At 40.1% G+C, this 27321-nt stretch overlaps 2 protein-coding genes across 4 annotated transcripts; one reads left to right on the top strand and one right to left on the bottom strand.

Annotated features, from left to right (window-relative positions):
- Nucleotides 1–649: 649 nt before the first annotated feature.
- Nucleotides 650–11871, top strand: LOC311007713 (testis development-related protein; the record flags this gene model as incomplete). The annotated part of the gene is made up of 4 exons (XM_084000996.1): nt 650–736; nt 6098–6154; nt 10438–10553; nt 10968–11871. The coding sequence occupies 4 exons, from the start codon at nt 650–652 to the stop codon at nt 11422–11424; spliced, it is 717 nt and encodes a 238-aa protein (XP_083857122.1). The 3' UTR covers nt 11425–11871.
- Nucleotides 11872–13491: 1620 nt separating this feature from the next.
- On the bottom strand, nt 13492–26435 carry fbxo25 (F-box protein 25). Of its 3 annotated transcripts, none has more exons than XM_084000992.1 (11): nt 26380–26435; nt 25263–25440; nt 19801–19904; nt 18499–18548; nt 18305–18397; nt 18116–18209; nt 17432–17616; nt 17075–17257; nt 16517–16660; nt 15467–15493; nt 13492–14409 (listed from the first exon to the last, which is right to left on the bottom strand). In XM_084000992.1, exons 2-11 carry the CDS (start codon nt 25388–25390, stop codon nt 14320–14322), a joined length of 1098 nt encoding a protein of 365 aa, XP_083857118.1. In that variant the 5' UTR covers nt 25391–25440; nt 26380–26435; the 3' UTR covers nt 13492–14319. The 3 variants fall into 3 exon arrangements, with proteins under 3 accessions (XP_083857118.1, XP_083857117.1, XP_083857119.1); XM_084000991.1 differs by having other exon boundaries at nt 25263–25498; nt 26389–26433; XM_084000993.1 differs by lacking the exon at nt 15467–15493 and having other exon boundaries at nt 25263–25498; nt 26389–26433.
- Nucleotides 26436–27321: the final 886 nt, after the last annotated feature.

The raw sequence follows: 27321 nt of genomic DNA, 5'->3' as shown, positions 1-27321 counted from the left end.
ATTTATGTAATTTACAGAATATCCTCAGATTCGTAGACAAACTGCACAACCTGACTTCCTGGAAAGACAAAAGACAAAACAGCATCTTCCAGATATCAGTTTTACACTGTCCTCATTCAAAATGTTCAAAGAGCAATTTCATTATTTTGCAGGAAAAGTGCAGCTACTAAATGCTTGTTTTGGCCACAGATGAAACGTGTGTGACCCTCGTCTTCCGTCTCCGTCTACCACTGCAGCTTCACGGGACCGGGAGCGTGGGGGATATGGGAGGAGCGACGGCGCCGCTGAGGTCCAGGTGGTCGAGGCTCCGTAAAAACGCACCAAACACAACAAGCCAAACACTTACGAAACGAATAGTAAGCTAAGCGTCATTAAAGGAGGGAGGAAAAGCTCGAGTCCTCCAGCTCCTGGCACCTCGATGAATGAATAAGCTGTTTCCAGAGAAAGCCTGCAGGATTTGCTGCTGGAGAAATAAACCAAAAGAGCGCTGAGGTTCGTGCGTCGCTGCGAACTCCTCCAGAGGAAACACGGACAGGACGGGACCAAACTGCTCAAGTTGAACTTCTGAACTCTTCGTGTTTTTTTTACTTTTTGTGGCCGAAGCATTTTCAAGAGACCAGGACGGCTTGTTTCAGCAACAAGTGGAGATATGTTTAAGAAAAGCAAGAGCAAAGTGCTGGTGGATTATGCGTCAGAGGAAGACGACATGTCCTGGCACTATCATCACTCCTACAAGGTAATAATGAGTCAGATGGAGAGGAAACAGATATGCCTTTGAAGTGTTTTGCCGTAAACATTAAGGTTTAAAAAGTTAAAGGATCATAATGTGTAAAGCCACTAAACAGGTTTGCTCTGCTGGTTCAACCCATTGTTTCACTGTTTTGGTTTTTCCCTAGAAACAAGTGTCAGGATATCAAAGCAAAAGCTCCAGAGCTTGTCAGCAAAGTTGGGTGAAAAACCATTTCAGTTGTTTGGAGAATAATGAGTTAACAACATTACTATGGGCCACTACATGGACTGAAGCTGGAAAACTCACTGAAACTGACCAAATAAATGCTGTTGAGGCTGTAGAGAAGGGGAGAGGAGAAGAAGTTCAGACTCATATAATGTCATCTGAGAAGAAAATGTCAGAAAATGGTAAAAGGTCAATGAGGAAATAGTGATGATACATGAGGAAATCAAGGTGCGAAACTCACTGTAATAATTCGAGACGGTGTAAATCCATGGATGTATAATTGGGCAGTCTTGTCACAGGAAACAGGGAAACATGGACAATGAAGCACAAAGAAAGAGACAGGTACACACACACATGCGTGCGTGCACTCACACACAGACACAAATATAATTTCTCAGGTGTGTGTGAGGTCTAATTGACTTTATATCAGCACTCGCAAGCAGCTGGGTCCTGTCAAGGTGTTGGCGGGGCACAGGGGAGAACCTGTGACAAGATACACACACTCATACATAGACACAGACACACACACACACACACACACACACACACACACACACACACACACACACACACACACACACACACACACACACACACACACACACACACACACACACACACACACACACACACACACACAGATGTAAGGAAATGCGAAAGGCATGCAGCAGCCCTGGCTCATAAGAAATAGCAGTGTGACATGTTTATTTCTTGAGCCTCTCAGAGTAAAACCCTTTACAGCAAAGACCGTTACATAACCTGAGGAACTCTTCCAAAAAATTTAAATGCACAAGTTTCAGGTGTCAAAACAGAAGACTGGGGGGAAAGAAAGATTGTGCAGTCAAAATAATGTGGTATTCTTATGTTTGTGGTATCACTTTAGTGTATGAATGGAAAAAAAAGACTTATTAAAGTGTGTGATGAATGAAGGTTTATGGGGAGATTTTATTATAGAGTTTCAAGCGTATCTGTGTGTAGTAGCTTACTCAACAAGCTTTCAGAGCTTTGCTAACTTCACAATGTTACACTGCTTGAATCTGTGCAAACTGACAAACAAATGACATATATTTTAAAAACAAAAAAGACTGAGTCAACGAAGTCAGCAGTTTTTAATATTTTAACAGAGATGAACAAAGATGAAACATTGTTAACTTGAGGTACTCTGTGATGATATCAGAGTTACATCATTCACTGGATGTATTACTGTAACTTGTCACATACTGTAGGAGGCAATTGGGAAGATCAACCAACACAATTTCCCAACATTTTTCATCTGGTGTTGTGATAATGTTGAGATCTGTGACCCTTGGCTGGTTTTTATTGGCCATTCTTAACGTCCTCCCTGGGAACCAACCAACGCATGAGGGCCCTTACCTCTGAAGAGCTGATTTGAGATCATTCTCTGACTCTGTTCCCAAGTGGTCTCTGGGACGAGTCAGTTGGTAGGAGCTGATTTGAGAGCAGAGCGACGACTTCTCCCCAGAAATCCTGGGAAAAGTCTTCAGGGAGGTCCACTTCTGAGTTGCCATAGCAATGCAGCACGTCCAGGGGTCAGGGGTGGGATCATAAAATGTCGTAAACGCAGTGAAGAGGCAGATCTAACTCAGCAGTGATACAGGATGAGGGTAGGATAAAAAGTTATGATAACACAGTCTGGACATATGGTCTTTTCCTTCCCCTTATTCAAATCACAGTCTGGACCGTCTCACACAGCCACTGAAGTAGAAAGAGGAAACGATGTGTAGCAGTTTTGTATCATTATCACAACATAGATGTTGAGCTTCTTTGGAAATTCTTTTGGAGATCCTTAAGTCACAGAGGTTTACCAAACATCAACATGTGGAATGAAAGTAAACATTTGTGTCAGTTTTGCATGAAAAAAAATCCACTTTAGAAATAATGTGGTGTGAGAGCAGTTGATTCAACTCTTTGCTTCATTGTTTGGCTTTGTATGCTCATTGTACTGCACTGTACGGCTCAGACATGAATGCATATTCTCAAGTTTAAGTGTATTTTCTGAAAAAGAACGTCTTGTTCTTACAAATATGTATTTATACCTGGAAACTGCCCCAGAACAACCACAATATGATTATGGTTTGCTACTGTGCAACTCCACTGCAATGTTACAAAGGACCTTGCTCAAGGGTTTTCCCAATTACTGCTCTTTCACTTTTTCTATTCTCATTCATCCTGGTTGTGCAGGAGTTAAACCTATGACCTATGATCTTTTTGATCTTAAATCAGTTATTTTGTCTGATTCTTGCACAATTAGTACTTTCTTAAAACAGTTGTCTAATGTTGTCATGGCAAGATACAATAGGTTGTCTTTTGGATTTTGCTAAGTGTTATCTCTTTGTATCACAGCCTTTGGCAGAACAGATGATTTACATGCTTTACATGCAGAGGCACATAAGTATAACGGGATAATACATCCACAGAGGGAGAAAAGGGGGGAGGGAGGTGGCAGTACACAGGGTTTGAAGTCAATATCTTTCTTCCCTCCACAGCGCTCAAGGGCGACAGCAGGTCCTGTGCCTCAGCTTTGCTTTCTCACCACTCACCATCTATAGATGTTCAATAGGCTGTAAGAGACAGCTGTGAGCTCACGGGAGGTGCGAGCTGCCTGTTTGTCTATGGCTTAGAGCGGTAACACACGTGAATACTTCAGTAAAACCGCTCTTATTCCACTGTCGGGGCCTGCTCTGTGAAGTGGGATCATGAGAGCACAGATGAGGTCTGAGCACTTCAGAAGGCCTCACATCTAAATCATTAGTGGCAATGAGTAAAAGTAAAGCCGCGTGGATTAACTACTGAAGAGAAAGGGGTTAACAATATGGGAATCGAGTTTTATCTTGTAGGTATGAATCAGATTATCATGACAGGATGCCAAAACAACTGTTTGTTAGAAGCTCCTAAGGTGATTGTTCAAGAAGATTCATGCAACGCTGAATTTAAAGCTGCAGCCATGACATAATGGTTATCTTAGCTTAGCTCAGTTTAGCACAAAGGCTGGATATACGAGTGGTAACATGTAGCTGGCTGGCTTTGTTCAGATCCTTCAGGCAATCGTTGCTCCTCTTGTTAAACCACAACTTATTGTTTTGACAATGAAAGATTAAATATGCTCTCACGTCCTCTTTGATAATGATCCACATTCAAGTGGTAAAACTTGTCTTATCAGCCTCTGACTTGTAATTGCGAGTTGGAAATATGAGAGATTTCTGACGGTGATGGTGTTTCTCTTAAGATGAAAAACTGTAGCAAAGGTCGGCAGTATAATATTAACAAATGCAATTGATCCAACTACTTTAAAAGGAGATACGTATTTGTGGCCTTTTTAACAAACTTCCATAAAAAGTAGCTAATTAAATCTATTGAATTGATGTGGCTATGCACTAGCAGGAATGTGCTAAAGCCTCTTTCCAGATGCGAAACTAAGCTAACTACACACTCTCCTAGCTGTAGCATTTGGCATACAAATATACTATTTCTTTAATATATTAAATCAAGTGTTGTTGCTACGGCAGTACGGCAGGCACAAACACCCAGTTACTGGGTTTGGATGCTGTGGTGCGTTGTTGGTATGTGAGTGCTCAGTGAAAACACGACAGATGCTTTCATATTGAAATTTACTGTGCGTCTTTATTGCCTAGTAATCTGACTTTTATAAACACAACACAGTGCTAAAGTTTACACTCGCTACACACACACACACACACACACATGGTCAGAGAGGGAAAGAGAGACAGACAGAGAAAAATGCCCCCCTGAGGGGTGAAAGCCGAACTCTTGCTTTCTGTTGTAAGGAGTGTGTCCCCCCACCCCCCAAACACTACTCTCTCCTCCTGAATGCCCCCTTCAGTGGCTTTACCCTCTGTTCCAAGTTGTTAATGCTTTTACACTCTAACAGTAGTTAGCAATCAGTATGTGTGAGTGTGTGTCTTTGATCAGCTCAGGTGGCGGAGACCCAGCAGACTTTGCTCAGACATGTCCAACTGCCATTTCTTCTCTCTCTCCCTCACTGTCTTTCTTTCTGTCTGTCTGTCTTTCTCTATCTGTCTGTCTCTCTCTCTCCTCTCTTTTTAATGTTGTTGTAAGATGTTAGAAGTTCTTATAGCTTTGATCATTTTTACAGGATTTCTGGCTCCTCTTCAGTAATCTCAGGCTCAGCTGCACGTCTGATGACTTGTTGCTGCCCTCTTATGATTTAATGTCTTTAAGTCTCGTGGGGCATGTTTGAGTGGAGTCAAAGGCCTTCAAAGGCAAACTGCACAACTAGGACAAAGTTAAATATTAGACAAAGGCATTAAAAGATTAAAAACATTCATAATAATTGTGGCCTATCATATTTATTGTATTTATGGCAAGATTATGGACATATAAATCCAGAGTATAAGAATTAGGTTTATCATGACTGATTGATTGTGTTTTTTAATTCACAGGTTTTTGTTATCACTGTAAATGTCGGTGTAGTTGTCATAAATCTAGGATTATCAGCTTGTTAAACCCCAAGAATTTGTAATGTCTGAGAGAAGATCAAAGTGATGTTCAAAGATGTTGATGCTCAAACAACAATGGATACCATTATTTAAGTAAATTGTTTATGTGTGCATCAAAAAAACCCCTCTAAGTCAAGTTGTTGTGTTCAGGTCTTTGATTGTTGTCTCTCAATGTGTGTGCGTCACATGGAATAATAGAAGTAATCAAAGTGCAATTCAAATATTATACAAAGGATATATGAAAAATGGGGAATGAAATCGGGGGACTGAAGCACAATGGAACCAAAATAGCTCTGCTTATATACCCAAATACTTCTGTTAACGCACTGGCTCATGGATTTGTTTTCTCTCCCCTTTGTTTAAAGCTGCCCTCTGAGCTCTGTGGCTTCCCCTCGTCTTCCCCCAGTCGTCCATCCCTCCATCTCGCTCTCCAAACACTGCATGTTTGTGTTACGGGTCTAAAAAGGTTTCCCTCTCTTTAACAGGAAAGCCTGCACACACTCCACACTCACACATCCCTGCTGTAAAGCGTGGATGGTGTGTGTGTGCATGTTTGTGTTGGGAGGTTGTTATTTGTGTTAACTCACTGCTGGTGTGTATGTGTGTGTGTGTGTGTGTGTGTGTGTGTGTGTCTCTGTGTCAGGACAAAGATATAGAAGCAGAGGAAGAGGAGGAGGAAGCCGTCACTGGTGTATCCAAGGTAAACAGCACAACTTCACAGCTATTTGGAGTTAACACAGACACAAACACACTATCTGCTTCCAGACTTATACAGTGTATACAATGTTTTACATCTGACACTGACTCCGTAAAGATACGCACTCGCCCAGACACACTCTTATCTTCTCAGACACTGACAGAACACACACATGCTCACAATCTTGCATTTATGACGTCACACATTGTTGTGTAACTCTAAAAGTGTCAATCTCACCGAAAAATGTCCATATCCTTGAACTCAGTGCTACACACGCATACGTACCCACACACACGCACACAATCAGTCACACTCACAGACAGCTCCTTCTTGTCAGATGACCACAGTGTTTTTTTTCACAGTGCAGCTGAGGTACAGCAGGAGGGTCGGAGGACAGTGGAGGCTGCAGTGTTTATCTGTAAACACACCAGCCTTCAGCTACCATCCTCTGCTTTAACCTTAATCTTATCACCGCTTTGTTTGTTGTCATGGCGCATCTCTGTGTGTGTACCTTTATCTATCACAAAGCTCTTGGTTAGGAACTGTGTGGGGTCATTTCATTTGGGCCTGTAGATTAAGATTTAAAGAAAAATTATGGTTTTAGGAAGGATCTCGTACTCACAGTTGAGATAAATTTACTAATAGCTGGTGCTACCCGATGCAATGCAGTGTTAACAAAATTCAAGTCATATGTGTTTAGCTAAGTTTTGAGGTAAGGCCTTTGTCTCAACCAGTTTAGCTTTGTCATCATCCTTGTCAGTGTTGCATTTGTAAATAAAGGTTTTATGATGTGGGAGATTTTATCTATATCTGCAGCTGTTCCTAGTGTGTGAAAAAACATAATATGCTGTGTTTTTACTTATAAGAGAAATGTAAGACCTCCAGTCTTTGCTCAGAGGCGCTATCATGTCTGAGCTGTTCAGAGCGCGTGAAGCGTGTAAGGCTTGAGGCTAACACATTCACAGTGTGTTGTCTTTGAACTCTGGCTGCCTTCCTACTGCATGTATAGCTACTGTAGGTGACTTTGTTCACAGGACGCATTTCACGACCTGTCCTGTTTGTGAGGATGGAGGCGGCTGGGCAAAAAAAAGGGAAGGAAATGCAACATTCTTTCGAGGAGCTGGGCCTTTTGGACAGGAACAATCAAGAAAAACAAGGCTGAAAATAGCCCCAGACTGCTCTGACACTGTGGAAGGCCACAAGTCTTTCACTGTCTGTTGTTTTATGCTCATATTAGGGCACAAAAGTAGACATGGAGTACAAGAAGTGGAGGTTACCTTTAGCTGTGAAAGGCTGATTTGATGCCATTTCTAGTCAGGAAGACTTTCATCAAGCAGCCACTGTCACAGTCATTTCCTGAATGAGGAATGTCCCATTTTGGATAAGGCTCAAAGATAATAGCACTTCCACTGTACTGAATAAGTTGATTGTTCAATTAGTCTACAATAGTTTGACATTTTTGGTAGATAAGTATATTGACCTTATTGGAAAGGGTCAGATGATAAAACTGATACATGTATCATATCTGAACATTGTATAGGCAGAGTACGCCCAGCAGCTGGTTATCTTAGCTCAGTTTAGCATGAAAAAAACATCTAATCTCTAGCTCTCAATGAGACAGGAAAAGGCCTAATTATTTGGTCAAATCATCTATCAAACAATGGGCTACCAAGTATTTTCCTGCTCCTGCATCTCACAAGTGAGAAATTTGTGATGACCATTTTTTATTGCTTTGTTTGAATGAATTAAGAAAAAGAAATATGATAAGAATACATGTTCAGATTACATAATATGTGGGAGAGAAAAAAAAAAGCAGCAAAGTCACCAAGTGAGTGTGTGAACCCAGCAAATGTGTAAGGCAACAATCCTGAAATGTTCAGAAGACTCACTGCTTCTAAAAACCTGAAATAATTATGTCTGATAACTACAGTTCATACAGTATTGCCAAAATCAAATGCCTCTTTAATCCTCCAGCCTTCACCTCAGAGGTATGGATGGAAGAATTTGGCTCAATAGGAGCTCTATTGTTCTGCCAAGCGTGGAGCTGTAGGTGAAGGCGCCCCCCCCACAGCCTCCATGAGCTGCTTGGTTTACCTACTTTTTGGCCGGAGAGATTACTGGGCAGTGAGCAGCTTTGGATCTAAAGGCCTGGAGGTTAATGCTGTAATGAATGGTGAATAGGCAGGCCTCTGTATGTGCATGCATGCATGCTCATACAAAGTGGAATTCACACACACGCACACACAGATACACTCAGTTTCTTTTGGCATCTCTAGTTTCTCGCAATACAGCAAATCTGATCCACAGTTTACACTTGATGGCACACTAGAAACGAGGAGAGAGACAGAATGAGGAGGATCAGGATGTTGAAATGGCTGAGAAGAAGTTTTGTTAATGTTTTCTGATGGTAATAAACTCCAAAAAAACACTGGAATGTTCAATATGATGAGATGTGAGGAGAGGAGGATTTGCTTTTTCATTTTATCAGCAAAGTGCCTCCCAGTCTCTTGATGAGATACTAAAGTGAGACTAAAGTAAAATCCACCAAATGTCACATAGTTTGGATATGAGAAGGGATCCTGAGTAGGATCATGAGTATTCTGGTGTGTTTTAGATGAAACAAAGTGTACTGTATCCTGTATCCCCATAGGACAAACATTTGTGTAAAAACCATCTTACATAAACTGTAGTGTTTTGAAGCTTGAACTCAGGCCTGGATACAGACCTTATTGTATGTGTTCCTGTTTGGTTTGAGAATGACTGCTTTCATGTCCAGCTAGCTGTTTGCTTATTCTAACGGCTGTAACACGCAGTTCTTTGACTTGAGCACTCCTTGATAGGTAAATTATAGAAACAAAAGCAGCAGGTCAAACGGGTCGCCGGGGTCAGGTGCTTTCATGAAATAATCCTGTTAATAATCCTGAATGATTTGATAATCACATGAAGGGATGTTAAGTAGGAGCACTGGGGGCATTCTATGACCTTGACAGTCAACATTGTGAATTCCTGCTCAGCACGGAGAGAAACTGAGCCAAAAGTTTGTTCCATAATCACTGAGGAGGGTGGTATTTGTGCTCCGTGAAAAGCTGTGAGGGCAGGGAGGAATTCTGATGTGACGGGGGAGTCCGGGGGAGTTTCAGAGGGAGTGAAGGGTCTTTCACTGGAATGTGCCAAAAGTTACTGCCAACTCAAGCTCTTTTCCCCCCCGTCTCTTTCTATCTATTTATCGAGTGATAACCAAATCTATACTTATAAGGTTTTGTCCAACAGCAATAGGAAAATTTCTACATCTATATTTAGTTGGCGCAGGATAAATCTTGCTTGAGGGAATAGTTTGACCTTTTTTCATATATCATATGCCTCTTCACTTTCTACCAAGTTGGATGGGAAAGTGGGTGACAGTACAATAAATATAAGCCTACAGCTGGCAGCAGTTTAGCTTTGTTAGGGCGCACCGAGCCTAGCTCTATACAAAGAAAACTGCTGTCGAAAGACTTTAGACAAGCCAAGAAATAGATAGTAGCACTATTTGACAATTTTACTTAGTTTTGTACGGATGAAATAAACAAGATATAGTGTGTTCATTTCTGAGTTTAGTGGTATTTTCCTTATTGTTGTAGCCAGGCTAGCAGTTTCCTCTTTTCTTCAAGCGTTTGTTCTAAGCTAAGCTTAACTAAGCAGAGCTTAAATAAACAAATCTAATCAGCTGTCAGTGTTAGCTACCTAAAAATAATGGAGAGACCCAGCCACCATCCCTGTACACGAAACAGTTAGAGGATGGCTGGCTCTATCCTAAATGATGGCTCCCAAGTTCTTAACCTTGAGTTTCAGTTGCTCCCATCAGGCCGGAGGCTCATGGTACCAGCCTGCAAAACTAAGCACTACACAATAGTTTTATTCCAGCAGCCATCTGTGAAATTAACATGGGGAAGAAACCTTGAGAGCTAATGGCTCACTGGCATAAGTTGGTTTTATTTGTCTCATTTTAGTCTTGTACCCCTGAGCACTGTTGTCACTTTATATAAAGGCCTATGTCCATATGTCCTGTGCTGTTTGTTGTTGTAAATGTAAATGTTAAGGCTGATTCACTGCAAACAAAATTTACCTGAGGGTATAAATAAGTAACCTTTGACCTGAAGCTAAGTTTATGAAATCATCCTCAGGGAGCATACATCACTTACATGTAGGCATCAGAGATAACAACCTGAAGGCACCAGATGATGTTATTTCTTTTCACCTCTGTATTTCAAAATCAAAATGCTCTCTTGTCTGCATTTTTCTGCCAGGAGGCAAAGGCGAAGAAGATCATGTCCAAGAAAGAGAGGAAGGAGAGGAAGATGTTTTCCTCGAAAGACGACGAGCACTTTTTGTTGACTGGAGCGCAGCTGGCTGACCGCAGAGGGTGAGGTTACACAAAGACTGAGTCTACATAGGCCTACAGCAGCAAAATGTATATGGTGGCCCAATATATATAAGCTGAATACAGTGTTTGAAGATACTCAGGACCTCTGACTTGGAAAAAGTCTCATGCAGTAGTTTCCAACCACTTGTAATTGTTTATTTGACACAGAGCCACTGTACATTTCTCAGTAGTTCGTTCAGGCCCCTTTGGGAAGTGGAACATGTATGAAGAGGAAACCCCATATTAATCACTTCACTGTGATAAACAATGGGGGAATTCCTATATGTTGGCTCACTGTTGTGGATATCTTGCTCCCCACCCAGTGCAGCCTATTTATAGCTCTAGTGTTAGTGGTGATGAATGCTCAAGTTAAATGCAATGGCAGCTTTAAAGTATATGCTTCTCTTTCTCAAGGTCTCACAAGAAAATCAAAGACGACGAGAAGGAGAAGGAGAAGGAGAAGGAGAAGGAAAAGAAGGACAAGCCCGAGAGGGGTCACTGTTTCTGGGAGAGCGTCACCATGACGATGAGGCAGATCTCGCCCACCAAAAAACTGGAGAAGATGGAGGGCTGGGAGCCGCCTCACCTGGAGAACCCGACAGAGACTACGACTGATGAAGCCCCACATGACAAGAACCAGAAAGGGGAATCGCCGGTGTCTTTCCCAGAGTCCCTAGGCCTTCCGTTGGAACTGGCCTCCTGGGGGGGGAGAGGTCTGGAAGAGGACTCTTCCCGCTACGCTAACCTGTCGGACTCCAAGGATTCAACAGCTGCTGTCAGGTGGACGGCCCGTGCCAAAGTCAAGCTGGCTGGCATCAGCAGGATGAGCAGAGGGATTGTGTCGGAAAGTGCGTGGGAGGGGTTTAAATAATACAGACCCCCCCCACCCCTCCCTAATCACCTGTATACCATCAAAGAGGATGAAGACGTGAACCAAATATCTGCCTGAAGGGTGTCTGTAGTCTAGTTTTGGACGAAACTGGTGTTATTGTTAACTGGGGTTGAGGTGCTGTACAATTGTAAAGCCCTTAATGTACCACATTAAGTTCGTCCTTGGTTTTTTTTTTTTTTGGCTTTGAAGTTCATGAAGACAACATATGTCACCTTTATCATTGTTTTTTTTTCTCTTTTTGGGCAGGATTGCCACTTTTGAATCACTGGCATGAATTGTAAACTACAACAAATGAAAGCCTTAAACTACTGTATCGTTTTTACTGTGATATCCACTGGTCTGGCATGTAGATATTTGATATTTCCAAGAGTGATTTTCTTATAGTTTTTGTGTCTGTCCGTCGTAGAGAATCGATGAAGAATATGCAAAAAACGTCCCACTGAAGACTTTATAATGTTAGAATGATTTTCATTTTGTTTATGTCTATGCAGTCACAGCATCTGATACAGGAATGTGAGCGTGAAGCCTTAATTTAAACATCGTCAAAGAGCTGTGCAATTGTGAAATACTTATAAAATACTTTTGGTATCTGGTGTACCAGTGTGTGTGTGTGTGAGAGAGTAAGTGTGTGTGTGAGGTGAAATGAGAGACACAAGTGAATTTTTGGGTGGACATAACATGCATGTCTGTTTTAGTGAATCACAGTTGGCACTGCAGAGGAGTTTTGAAGTTGTGGTGTTGTGTTGGTAATTGGGATACTGCCCACATTCATGTCCCATCAGTTATCATAATTATGAGCTTCTGGTTTGTACTGTAGCACACACAGCAACATCCAAGTTTCAACTGCTTAACTAATATTTCTCAATGCTCTGATACATCCAACTCAGCACTAACTAATGCTGACTGAAAACCAAACAAGTATCAGTGCAGTATAACTAACCCCAATCACAGTTATACTATCAATGCACAGTATTTTAATTAAAAGGATGAAAGATAAAAGTCAAAATCTGATTACTTTTGTTGTTGTTTTTTGTAAGTAAAGCAGTCACTCCATGCATCTGTTAAGTGCCTTGTGTCAACAGAATGAGGTCATGGGTTTGCCGGACATTTAAAGTAGAGATCATCCTCTAAGGGTTAACCCAGCATGCACCTCTGCTGCGCCAATTTTGATATATTTCCCAATAGTGGTGTGAAGAAAACCCTTAGCCTCACCCACAGGAGGAGATGCAATGTTGGTGTGCATTATAGCCAGCTCAGTTCTGTTATGCTGTTTGTTTGCATATACATATATATGTATATTGTATAGGACTGAGATGGTGAAGAGTACTTTCATTTCTACAATGATTAGATTTTTTTTAGGTGAATAACAAACTTCAAAAAATGTTGTTGGTTTCTGCTTTTCTCTTCTCCTTTCCTTTGTTTACTGGATTTGTTTGATATACTGAAATCTGCTTCATCGCAGCCAGAAGTGAACAGATACAGGTCCACTTCCTAGGATGCCTGTATCCTGTATTTATTCACTAAAAGGCTGGGTCACATTTTCTCAAAGCAGAATAAAGCTCCAGTCTTGACTGTCTGGCTTTTCTTCTTTCAACGCTCTGCAGTTTGGAGTATGTACATGGCTTGACTTACCGGACTTTACTTTCAACACTTAGATGATTTTCACTGATACAGTGACCAGAGCAGAGGCAGTCTAACAGAGTCCTGCAATGCACAACCTTTAGAGCTGGCCTGCTTTTTGTAACACAAAGTTATTTTAAAAATGGTGTACCTCAATTACAACACTGCACTACAATTTCTAAAGTTGCACACAAGCCAGCTTTTTTCATTTTCCAATGTTAACTTTCTTCTCACTATGAGGTAAAAAAAAAAAATCACGAAATCATGAAACTTTGCCTGTGGTCAGATTCTCTCAGTTTTTTAAGGAGGGTAGACAGTTATATATATTTGAAAAAACCTGTTTATATAGTAAATTCCCAAAGACACAATACAAAAAAAAAACAGAGGCAGGTTTTTAGAAATATTTAATAATCATTATTAGCTAGTTCCTGTCCCGTAAAAGTCATGATAGTACCATCAAGAGTAAAGGAATATTACAAAAGTTGGAGGAAGAATACAAAACTTTTTTTCCACTAATAAATAATGTTTTACATTTCTCTGTCACTCGACAGCTCTGACAAAAGTCGATTGTAAAAACTTGTACGACTAATGGAGTTTTACATTATTATCTCTTAGTGTTGTTGCCTTCAGTGTACACAGAACACAGCACAAATTCACAAGGGACAACATATAGTATGTAAACAGAGACTCACACATGACATGCAGTCAGTTATTGCAGGAAAATACCACTGAAAACAAAACAAGCAAAAAGCTGACAGTTTAACTCCATTAAATACACAACCAGTCAACATGGGTCACCTTTATCTCCAACACTGAATTTTTACTTTTTGTCATTTTAATAAAAAAAACCTTACACTTTACCTGTCACCACTTATCTACCATAAACATGCTACAACTCCTTTTTACATATAAATCCTTTCAACATATCTGACATTAAGTTTACACATGATTTTTTCTTTTCTCTGTCAGGAGTTGATTTTCTTGTCTAGAAGACAAATGTTTGTGTGGAAAGAGGAAAAACATGAAGGTTTCTTTTATATATATCATCCATCGCCAACATTCCTAAAATCCACAAACATACACATTTAATATTTCCTTTGTCTTGTGGAAACATTTGTGCGTAAGGAAATGAAGACATAAAAAAAGTTCTTTCAGTTGAAGCCCTTTTGTATTTGGGTAAAAAGTCTCTTACACACTCTCGGGTTGGGGAGTGAGGATAAACAACTGCTTCGCTTGAAGAACGGCATGGAGGGTTTAAAACTTGAAGAGGTCGATAAAGTGCTGCGGAGAGATGGGCATGAGGCAGCTGTCAGGATCGTTGGCTGTGCACGGGTGGCCACAGTCCTGAAACACAGTGGACAACCAAATCGTTACCAAGGTAGCGGAGAGGCAGTGACTCGTGCTGTGACATGTGACACAGGAGCCGGATGCAGCAGGTGTTAGTAAATTCTTGGTGATGCAAGCGAGTGAGTGGAGATTCATGCATCACTAAATCTAGGTGGACTCCACCGCACAGACAAGTGCTTACAAAGAGATTACTCTAACCTGCATTAACTGAATTCTTGGCAACACATACAGGCTGTAAACACAACACCGACACAAAATCACCATATAAAGTTAATAGTGAAACCTCGGGCAGAGTAGTCAGTTTGTCCATTTGTAATAGAAAACTATTGATCACAGATGCTTCAGCCTTGCAGTGCCTCACTGCCAAGTGTAACTGTAGCTAACTAAGCCACAACTAAAACAATATATCATCTGTTTAAAATTAGGAAGATTTTCTGTCATATCACATTTTTGACATAACACTGAATATCCCAAATTAAAATAATAACTTTATAAACAACGGACTAGAAGTCATAATATATCAAGTAACTTACTAAACTAAAACTTATTTTTTTTATCATGTAACATGCAGGCTTCAATAGTTGATTGTTTTTGATTGAAGATATAAAGATGATGAAGGTATAACAGATGTTTCTCAGTCCTTACAATATGTATACATCATTAAGATTTGTGCTGGCTTTTAGTTTTAATAGTGCAATCAAATTTAGTGAACCAATAGTTTATAACAAGCTAGTAGTTCCTAAAAACGTATGATGGACTTCCTGGACATTAGAGTACACAAAGAAACATTTGAGTTACAATCAATGACAACTGACAGTTTTGTTTCAGACAAAACAAGTCAACATTGAGTGAAGTTTATGATCAACAAACATGTTTTCTTTAACAATGTGGTTAGAGGCGATTAAAAACTCAGCACAGAGGCGCGACTGAAAACACAGCTCAAGCGAAACATGGTAAAATGGTAAAAGAAAGAGTCATAAAACAGATCATGGGGAGAAAAATGAAACAAATGATCAACAGAAAAAATGGAAAGGCATTTTGGGACAGAAAGTACCTTGAATAACAAAGCCAGGTGGCGATCCTTAAGGAATCAGGGGAGGAAAGGGAACCAGGTGGAGAGGCGGGAAGGGAGGGGAGAAAAGCAAGGAGAGGGATGCAGAGAGGGAAGAGGTTAGACAGTGTAGGGACCCAGCAAAGGGAGGACAACAAGATCGTGGGAAGTGAATTATCAAAAGGAGGACAACTAGGGATCAGATCCCATAGCAACAGTGGCAATTTCAATCCAAGCACTGTTAGTTCCTTTACATACAAAACTTCCCCACAACGTGTTGACACCATCAAGAACATGATCTTTGCCCTACACATGATTAGTGATCGGCTCTCATGTGTCAAACAAATGATTTAGTCAAAGTAGTCACTTGTTTGACCTTTAAGTACACTGATAGGAGCCAATGTTTACAGAATTTGTGGACCACGATGACTAACATTATCAACAGTGCACATGTGTGACTTGTTTTTTCCCCTTTGAGTAATGAGAACATTGTTTTTGAAAATGAAGTTTCTCGTGCTGGTCTTATGAATTCAAAGTAAATTGATCAGTAATTAGGCAAAATCTGAAAGATGGGATTTTAATTATAATTTAAGACCTCAGTGGCTGCCAAAGACAGCTATCAGTGTGTGAGAGGCTCAAAGTGTATGTCAGACTTTCCCTCAGTATACCAAATGATAAAAGATGTTTTGTCTCGTTGCCCAAAAGGACACAAGTGTGTTCTGGTACGGACTGGATATTGACCTGATAAACGCCTATGTTTAAAAGATAACAGGTCTGTGAGAAAAGTCTCTTTGAGCGGTGCACGTTTAAGTTCTTGTACACACTTGGTCTGCTTCTGCATAAGTAGTGAAAGGCTAATCAGAATCAGAATACTTTATTGATCCCCAAGGGGAAATTGTTAAACCAATCTGTTAAAACGTGTGGTGGACATTTTCCTCTGATCTAACGTAGAAATTGTAAATTACATGCAGTCCGATGAACAGTTCTGGTTTATCATGTTGTGTTTTCTACATGATGCTGTATAATGTTGGCGTGTTTAAGCTTCTTATTTACCTTCCAGAAGAGGATGCTACAATGTTTGCAGAAGTGCAAGGTGTCTCCGTACTGCTCCTTCTTGGGGTAGTGTTTCTGCAGCGTGAAGAACATCAGCTTCCAGTCCACGTTGTCACTCTTGGTTAGCACCAAATTCCTACAGAACTGCATTTGTGTATTGGATCCACACACAGACGCACACACATATACACACACAAACACAGAAACACACAGCTGTAAATAAACACTCAGGCTGAAACCATTTAACACCCATTTAAAACACATGGGACAGGAACTTAATTATAACTGGAACAAAGGGTAATTAAATATAATCACTGAAATTCTCATTAACACCAATCCTGTGTGGGTGTTTTAACAGTATTTGTGTGGGTGTGTGTGGGTGTTCGTGTGAGAGAGAAGCAGACAGGGAAAAAAAGCAATGCTTCCCTCTAGTGGACAGCAGGGGAGCTACTTGGCAGCGTGTTATGGCAACAACCTTTGGTACATCCCAGAGTAATTAATCCCAGATTCAGAAGCAGCTCTCGTCTGTGTCTGATGATGAAGTAATTCCTCTCTCACCTGTTTGTCTGCGAAGTGAAAGTGGCACAGCCTCTTCCACAGCGTCTGGTTCTCGCTGAGGATGTGCAGCGTAGGTGTGGCCTGTCCCAGGTTAATGATGTCATAAGCATCAGATAACGTGTAAAGGATCTTATTCTGCATGTACAGAGGCAGGTCGCTGAATGACATGCCGTCACAGATTTTCTGTGGAGAAAGTAATCACCAATAAATAACATTAGGACAGTATAGAATGATTAATAGAAAAATAAAGTTTTTTGTTTTCTTGCTATATTATCACATAAGGCCCAACTAGTTACTACAGTATTTACAGGTTTTATAGACTGACATGCACACACAGATCCACTACAGTATCTCTACCTTGGGAATCTGCAGGTTGTTAAGCTGCTGCTGCCATTTGAGGATGGTCTCCAGCCGGCACAACCAGATGTTGACGTTGCCCACGAGGACACATCTGCCAACATGGACAGTCAGACTGTAGAGAGTCGAGCTCAGGTCCTCTAGCAGCTCCTTGACAAGGCGAGGATTATATTGGTCCTCTAGGACTAGATTGCAAATTTGAAAAGTAAACACAGATAAAAAGGGAAACATTACAAAATATATATATTAGCAGTCAAACCAGGCAAACAGGGATGCCACATTTTATTGATCAGTTAGATTAAATAGTCAGTATCATCATCTCCATTTCTAAGCTGTCACTAAAACAAAGCTTCCTCTTAAGACTGTAGAAACTGTAGAAGTGTTGTAAGCAAGTTTCATCATATACATGTGGCAAACTGAATCTTAGTCTAGAGCGGATCATTGCTTCGCCAGGCAGCAGAATCCCATAATGATGGAGCACGCTGGTCCTACTGGTTTTGTGGTTTGGCTGTGATGATTGCTTGGGTTAATGAGTGGCAACAGAAACAACATAATCTGGCCGTTAAGAGTCTTGCCCTTTTAAAACAAATGAAAAGAAATTGCTACTTTCACTAACGTGGTATGGGCCTAAACTCAAGTCTATTAACAGAATAGGTAATCAGTCTTTGGCTCCGGGACTCTTACCCTTTCGCACAATCTTCTCCAGTATATTAAAATAGTTTTTCTGAGCAGCTCCACTTAAAGAGGTCAGCTGGGACCTGGCTATTAGCTGGAAAAGCTGTGGGCGACAGACACAGGAAGAAAGTAAGTGGAAGAGTGGCTGGTTAAAGTCATAAAATCATTTCAAAAGGACGTCTGTTCGTTATTGCTCACTTTTGCAACATAGTTGAATCTTCTCAAGTCCTGGATGGCACTGGAAAAGTCTAGACGGTTCAGGGCTTCACCGAGTGTGCAGTATCCATGTCTCTGTAGGCACGCACAAAAATAGATAAATAAATAGAGCGTGTTTTAATCAAAAGAAGATAAATCTTTGATGTAAACATTGTAGTAAAGGCCCCAGTACTCACTTCTTTTGTGCTTCCCTTCTGCACATAGATCCATTTATCCCTGAAGACAACTGAAGACGTAAAGTGCCATGAGTTGACAATAACTGACAAGCATCTGTGCAACTTAACATAACCAAATACAATCCCATCACAGCACTCCCATCTCTTCAAACTGTCCGTTCAAATTAAAATTAACAGAGTGCAGCTTTGATTGTTTTGACTTTTTAGTGAAATGGACACATGGGCTGAATTTGAAGAAGCTGACACATCTTACTAACATGTGTATGACATTTTGAAGCTCCAGGAATCCCAGGTGTGCGGCTCTGCTTTATTGCATCTGTCTTCTTGAATTAAGTTAAAAGAAACTATAATACACAAGACAGCATTACAGATAATGCCTTTTGTTGTGGGTCGTCTACAGGCTCTCCTACAGATGTGTCCAAGGACTTTCTAGGTGTTGACGTTCTAGTACTGTTTATCATCTACTAGATGGTATTTTATGCAGTAAGTTACATATATTTATGTCGTGAAACAACGTTTAAAAGTAGTTCATGTACAGTAGTAGTACTAATATGGCTCATTATGTGGCAGAAAGGCTCATGTCATGCATTTTACATTGTTAAACATCATTTGACTGTATTGCTATTGCTGATACCTTAGAGCACAGGCAGCATTTTATTGCTGCAGTTGGTCAAGGTGCCACCAGTTTGAACTATTGTACACACTGCAGGGAACTTCAATCTATAAGAATACATCATACTTTAAAAGATTGTTATATTATTTTGTATGCAAAATCTGAACCTGAAAAATAAGTGGAGCTGTCAAATGTAATATGGACACAGCCTTGCACCACTGTCTCCCTACAGTATGTGTCACTGACTCTCAGATGTGGAGAGAATGAGATATTAATCTTTCCTTCTTTAATCTGTTTAAAAACAGATTTGAGTTCCATTTATGGACAAAATGTCATGGATGGAGGATTTCAGGCCTGAGCAATGTTTCCAACAGGCTCCTTCTTAGGAAGGCTGCATGACTCACACGCAACACAAATGTTTCAATGGTGTAAACACCCTCTGAAAAATATCACTGAGAAACATTTCAGACTGTTTCCATACAGTACGTTTTAAAATTACAATTAGCCATCACATACAGCACTGAGCACTGTAACCTTCCCTCTGACAGAGTTACTAAGTTAAAAAAAAAGAAGTTTTTGCCAATGTAAACAAAGCTTTCAGTAGGTGGGAGCCCCTTCACTGCAATTATATTCAAAAAACTCTTCATGCAGCCAAAACAGTGATTACAGTATGTGTTGTGGAAACTCACACTGAGATTTGGTGTTATTGTTGTAGAAGTCCTTTTTCCTCTTTGTTGTGGTGAGCTCACACATGTCTCCGACAAACAGGTTTTCTTTGTTGTCACTGCAGAGCCTGTTTAGACAGAGGAAGAAACGGAGGAATTTGTTAATAACGCTATATGGGTTTGAGCAGTGCACATAAAAACATAAAAACAAAATAATTACAAATCACTGTTGGCTCAGTTCTGCTACAGTATCCTGGGGCAACCACATGACCTTTTACTAGTGTCCTATAAAACACATGGAGGTGATTTGCATGTCCAACAGATATGTTTCACCCATCATTAAAGGCACAGTCCGCCAATGTGGAGAAATTGAATCAATGACAAATACTCATTGATTCTTATGGTTGTAAATTCAGATGATGTAGAGCCAGAAAATACAATATGTCAATGAGAATGATTCATCGCGACTGCCATGATGGGAGAAGCACTGCAGATGGCAGACGTACTGTAAATCCACAGTCTGAGAGACAGAACATAGATTTGACTGTGTCTGTTATTCCTGGCAGCCATTCAAATCTGGTAGATTGATAAGTATCCTTGTTATTTCTGATAAGATATCTTAGCTGATTTTTTTGGCAGCCTAGGTCTGGTTGATTTATGATAACATGGGAGGTTTGAAATGGCTCAACTCCAACAGAAACCCAAATGAAAACATGCATGTTACACAGATTATTGACTGTAAGTGATTATGTTTGTGGGGATCTGTGCGCATTTCTCTCGCTATTTACATTCTCCACCACGGGTCAGTGACAGCAGATCATCTGAGCACTGGAATCTACATGTCTTATCTTAATCTTAAAATATGCTTTCAAATGTGCCAAATCAAATAATCCATATGCAATACTCTGTGTTAGAGACCTAAACAGAACTACAATTCCCAACGGGGAACTTGTCCTTTTGAAAAGTAGTTGAGGAAAATGCTATATTTTTTCACTGTAATGTAACATATTTACATAAAACTGAGACTATGATCTGCACCAAGATCTATTCCTCTCACACATTTACCAGTGACCCTTCACTCAAAGATCAAAGGGCCAGAGTGGACTGATAATTGACTCCCCATGCATTATTAATCCACTGGTTGAAGCTGAGCACCTGACTGGCAACACTGTCAACACATTATATTGGTCAGCTGATCAAAGTGGACGGTAATAGATTAATAAATATTATTAGGATTGTGACTGATATCAATTGTATGCCTTCTACATCATATCATAAATAATTGTGAATGTGTGTAATATATATATATAGTTTTTTGCTGGTTCCAGCTGGGTCAGACAATATGTGCAGTTTGACTACTTTGAATGCTATTAAAAATTATCTCACTATTTCTGCTCATTTCAAAATAAGACAACTTAATTTATCAGGAAGATAATCAGAGGATGAATCTATAATGAAACCAATCCTTAGTGGTATACAGGTAACAAACTACTGGCATATACAAATGCAGCAAAAAGAACATGAAGCTTCAAAAGCACTATTAGCTGAACTGGAGGAGTAATTTGCTCTCATATAAAATAAATTATACTTGTTTCATTTATTACAGACTGATTATAAGACTTTGCTGCTTTAAATAAATAGTGATAAAATGGTGGCAACATACAGAGCTTTCCTAACCCAACCCCAGGCCCCAGAGCAAATGCAAGAGGATATTTATGTTAGTCTAAAATACAAATGTTAGGTTCTGTGCATGACTTTTCAGAAGCTGAAGGAAATTTTTACTTCACCAAAATTACCAGTCCCAATCTGGGTGATTTCATCACACATGCTTTTGGTTAAGAAACAAAAAGTCTTCGTCAGCATCATAAGTGAAGACGTGGCTTCGAATGCGAAGTCAACTGATCGGGGGTGAATGAGCCCTACAGTAATCCCTTGTCTCTATCCATTTATCCGATCGCACGGGCATACACACAAACACACATGCAAGCACAGTATTCTGTCACAGTGTATTACAAGTGAGGAATGCAATAGCCTGGCTTTTTTACACAGGTTGCATGTGGAGCACCAGCCTCCACAAAGCCAATAAAAGACATCACACAGCAGCAGGCAGGTTCAGAAGGACTCATAGATATTTAAACTGTATCCTGAAATACATGAGCTGAGAGGAAGGAGGTAAACATGAACTAGGAAGAAACACTTAGCATGGGAGTGACATTTAGCTGTTTCACTTCTGTTACTCAATGTACCATGGACAGATGCATTCAGGCAGCATTTACTACCTGTTTTATCAAGTGCAAGAGGACTTCACAGTAGGACAGAAAACTGTCCAACACCTGCTGTATCTGTCACTTGAATGTTTACAGATAATAGGTGACAGAGGTTTGTTGACACTCAGAGACACATTAACACATCTAACCTACTTCCGTAACACTGTGTACCATGCCAGTGGCCATCATAATGCTCCCCTTTCTTTCCGGGCCTACATGTGTTGGTGTGCCAAACGTACCTCGGCCGCATGAAGTCACTGGCCTTTTCCAAGTGAGGTTACATTTGGACGGCAGCCAATGTGAAGAAATGACATCACTGGTTATTGTCTGCTGCCATCATGCCCTTTGCTTTTCTGTAGAAAAGACTGCTGACAAGCTGATGTGATACTGTGAGGTATTGTTGGTTGGCTGATCAATAGAAAAGGCGACACTGTGGCCTGAGGGAGATATCACCAACAGGAGCTGAGATTCCACCTTTAACCCTATCAGTACCAGCGCAGCGTATCATGCTGTCATTCAGTGTAAAATCAATGTCTGCCTTCAAAAAGTGTTATTTACTAGTTATGGTGTCATGATTAAGTTAAGTTGTTTATCATTTTTTGTTGATTTTACTAGCTCTGCTGCTACAGTATAGTAAACCGATGGTTGCTACTGGTTTCTCTAAAAAACATCATATAAATATTGTTGATATATTTTGAATTTATTAATTTTCAAAAGGCTCTTGCTATCCTGAAAAGGCAAGTGTGCATTCGATCCATTTTTGAAGCTAAACAGTGAGTGAGTCAGATAAATACAGGCTGCACAAAGACATATTAGGTCAGGTTTGTATCAACAAGCAAGTGTTGTAAAAAACAAAAAAAAACAGAACTTAAAACACATGCTATAGGAAGTGGGTGCAGAGTAGACTGCCTTTGTGTGACCACTCATCACTAGTTGGCATGCGTCAAAACAGTTTGTGTTTCCTGCAGATAACAAGCCAGCTCTCCTGCTGGGAGGAGACCCAGGCTGCCCACAGAGGCACATGCAATACAGACCAGAAAGTCTGTAATACCTGGACATGCTCTAGCTCTGCTCTCAACAAACTGTGGTCATTCAAGTATTTCTGTTCACTAAACCAATTTTGGGAGGGATGGTATTTTAAAAGCACACAACAGGCATTGTTTGAACTTGTGTTTCTGCCACAAGAACTGGTATGTTGAAGGACAATTCAACCTCGAGCTATAGTTTCCTAATATTATAGGTCTAAAAGAAGGATTCTGAAGAATTTCTTTTTAATTGCCCCTGTTTTGCAGTAGTTCACACCACACAAATTCAACAAACTTTGTGCTTTTAGTTATATCTAAGGGCTTCATTCATTGAGTGTTGTAGTATACTACAGATAGTAGTCTCGTGGATGATAGACAAGAATTGTGCCCATTAGAGTTACAACTAAATTAAGAAGTGAGAAATGTCTGTCTTAACCCTAACAACAACCCAGTAACAAGGAATCTGTAGTTTTCAGTTCATGACACGAGTCTAGGTTACAACATGTTGAATATGACAACCAGCTTGTATGACTTGTTCAAATGTGTTTTCAATAATACTAAGAGTTTGAGTGCACAGTTTGCAGAAGGATGTCAATTCAGTTCAAACACAACAACTGACCTAGATATTTCAGATTCTGATCTACACAAGGTAAAGAAGACACAAATAAACTAAAAAAAAAAAATCAGTTGTTTTTGCCATTTGCTTCAACAGGATACACTGACAAGTTTGTCTCATGTAAATAACCCTCTTGAGTCACTCAAACCAGCCCTATACTCAAAGCTGTCTGTTGCCATGTCGACCCGCTGGCAGCGACAGGCTGCAATTGTGGGATGTAAATTACCTCATCAAAGACTCTCTGCTAAGGCCGTGATAAGGGCTTGGCTGAATTATTTCTGCTTGTGCAGCTATGGTGTCACTGGTCCAGCATGGCCAAGACTGGTTTTATACAAACTCTCAGCCACTTCCCTCTACTCACCTTGGTCCGTTAAACATTTCTGCCACAGGTCGCTTGCACAGTTTGCACTTGTTCATCTTCAACTGTGTTACAAGCCTAAAGGGAATCTGATAGGCTGCCAGGCAAAGTAGCTCACTAAAATGCATTGAGCAGCAAACAACAATCCATGGTCCAAGCAGATCATCACTAGTTAACAACACACACAACCGTTAGGGTGCCCTTGTGGCTTTGGCATTTAAGTCATTTACCATATAATTGTAACATAATACCTATATTGCAGGTCGTACCCCATCTCCATCCCTTCATATCCTGTTGGCTGTCTAGTGGCTTCAGTTTAATAAAGGTAAAAATCCTCTCTAAACACTTTGGAGATTTTTTTTTGTGGAAGTTGGACAGTGTCTGACAACCAGGGCAACATTTAGAGAGAACCCTGGCAGTCTATCAGCTGTAGTCAGTCAACTTGTAAACAAAATTGCAGGGCAATAAGATCAAATCTACTCTTGGCAACACTGGTTTAGCATGACAATATTCTGAGCAACCTCCAATTCTGTTGAAAAATATCATGACAGCTAAATTACTCATGGAACTGTATCTGCAATAAACCGTAGAATAAGCAACAATGCCCTGAGAAGGGGAAATATTTTTGTTTGGTGGTGTTACATCTTGTTATCATTATGGAAACATCTATAAGGTCATAATACATTTAAAAAAGAAGGAAGATGGCTACAATAAAAACAACTTTCTCTGACTATGATTATTGTTGGGCACTGAATCTAAGTCCATTCTTTTCATTTGACAGTTGTCCTTGCTGTCAGTCACTTACACCAAAGACGTGATAAATGCTGAGCAATATAGAAGAATTAAATATTATAATTTTGGCAAGAAATTTCACTGTTTTGAGTGCTGAGTCATTACTTTGGAGAGAAAGTGAAGTCAGACATTGTGATTCTGTCAGCAAGATAGTATAACATCACTAAAAGTAACAAAAAATGTTAATCTAACTGCCCTTGAAACACTTCATAAAAGAGCAGACGGCAGCAGACTATAGAGGATATTGATAATGTATATGCTTTTGTGATGATTATGCTCTGTGAATGTGATATGTTGTAAACTTATATAGTGGCATTAGTCAGTTAAATTCAATCTAATCAGGTAAATTACTTGCTCAAATTAAACTTATAAAGTTTGACCGAGACAGTACAGATTTAGCTGACAAAATGAATAAGTTATGGTCTTACTCTTTCAAGTCTATCTCTCTGTTGTCGTCATCCAACTCGTGACCGTAGAAGACAATCCTCTTCCAGCCATGGTCCGTCTTTGTCCAGCTCCATCCAGGCGACCTCCAGTCTTGGCCCAAGAAAGGCATTTTAGTTGGTGGGGAATGGAGGGGACAGTGAACACAGAGGGTCGCTGTCACTCCAAACACCTGGGGGGTCAGCGGGGTATTGTTACAAGATTGATGTATTTTGGTGCCCTAGGTTATATGGAAACACAGAAAAGACATTAAGATTTTAACATAACTTGAATCAGAACCTGAAAAATAACCCCTGGCATATGCTCTCACAAGTTGAGATGGGAAACTCAAGTTTTCAAAGTTCAAAATACTGTATTCAGGTTTCTAATTCCATTTTCCCAAAGAAAATCTGATCACCAACATTGGATAAAAACTCAAACCTCAGAGCTGCTGAGAATAATTAATTGATCAAACAGATGTCAGTCTAATCAGCTGGCATCCACTAAGTTATTTGATCAGACTAAGAAAAGTTCAAAAGAGGGACTAGGAACCTGGGACATTTCCATCAAAATTTGTTTCCTTCCTTTTCTTTCTTTCTTTCTTTTTTTTTTTTTTTTTTTTTTTTTTTTTTTTTACAATTACTGCAGCTGAAATAGTCTTTAAGCCACATCAATTCTGATTTTTAAAGCAAAATATTTCAATGCAATAAATTCAGCGGTATTTCAACATCAAATGTGCAGCCATTAGTAAAATATCCAAATTATCATGGCATTTCCTTGCTTCAGTCTGCAGCCTCCAACTGTGTCTGACAACAAGTATAGAGGGCCAGTGGGTTTACACGTTATCCATATTAAACCCTTTATTACACTGAATCGCTGAGATGCAAAATCTCAGCGTTTGAATAACTGCATGAATAACACACCTGAAAACGACTGTGACGCATTTACCTTGAGATTTTTCCCATAATAACACAGTTAGCAATGCAAGTCGTTTCATTGTTAAACGGTTAAAAATCAAGCTAGGGCAAAGTTGTCAGTCGACTCAGCGCATGCAATCTCGACGGGACGACAGTGAAGAATTTCGACTACGTAATAATGCAACTGGAGTTAAAATAATAACACCAAACAAACCTTTTTAGAGGCAAGCGTCTCCTTTGTTGTATGGTCTTGCTTCAGCCTCTGCTTCTCTTCTCCCCTGCTTTGCCGTGCTGGAAATATTGACGGAAGTAAACACAGTGCGGACCCTGGCGTTAGAACCCGCCCCCTGCTGCTCTCTGATTGGACGAAAGGCCTGTATTTATCTTGTTGCTACCCAGATTCTCGCCTCTCATTGGCTAACGCGGTTTTCAATCACTGTCTTTTTTTATACCGTCTGTTTTGTTGAGACTTTCTCCTACACGTGACATGGGACTGCGCACATGTACTTATGTTTTGATTTTGAGATGGGGGATGGGAGCTGGACCACTCGACAGCTGTGTGAGTGATGATGATATGGTTATTGACGAACAGTTCTTACAATCATTGATTTAAACTGCTTTTCTCTCTCTCTCGACTTTTGACCTTATAATATAGCCTACTGTAGCCATATTATCCAGGTCACAGTTTTATTGTCGTGGAAACTAAAGTGAGTCTGTTCATGATATACTTTACTCGAGTTTTTTCTAATTTTCTTTTCTTTTACCCCTTTTCCACCACACACTGGAATTGAAATATTACTTTTTATTCTTTTATCCAATGGCTAAATTGAGATTCTGTGGAAAAATAAATAAATAAATTAGAATAAATAAAAAGGAAATCATCAGTCATAAGTCTTTTTCACCTGTGACCCCAGGGGGACGCTTGTTACATTCCAAATGTCTATGAGTTGCTGCGAAGCAAAACTTTCCCCTCCTTATCTTCTGATCATTTGGAGCCCAGACCTTGAAACAGACTGGTCTGAGGCTACCCAACAATAACAACCAAACCTGACTACCAAAAACAACAGTAGTACAACAACATTAGAATGCTACTTAGCAGTGATGCATCGATATTTATATTCCTGTAATAGCACACAAAGAAACACAT

Source organism: Trachurus trachurus (genome assembly GCF_905171665.1).
Source record: "Trachurus trachurus genome assembly, chromosome: 24".
Lineage (NCBI taxonomy): Eukaryota > Metazoa > Chordata > Actinopteri > Carangiformes > Carangidae > Trachurus > Trachurus trachurus.
The sequence above is the reverse complement of the archived record's forward strand: the minus strand, read 5'-3'. Positions and strand labels throughout refer to the sequence as shown.

Coding starts and splice junctions, on each gene's coding strand:
- fbxo25 (XM_084000992.1), bottom strand. CDS start 25,390: ATGCCTTTCTTGGGCCAAGACTGGAGGTCGCCTGGATGGAGCTGGACA. Junction 19,905..25,262: donor AGAGAGATAGACTTGAAAGA/GTAAGACCATAA, acceptor CTGTCTAAACAG/GCTCTGCAGTGACAACAAAG. Junction 18,549..19,800: donor CAATAACACCAAATCTCAGT/GTGAGTTTCCAC, acceptor TTACGTCTTCAG/TTGTCTTCAGGGATAAATGG.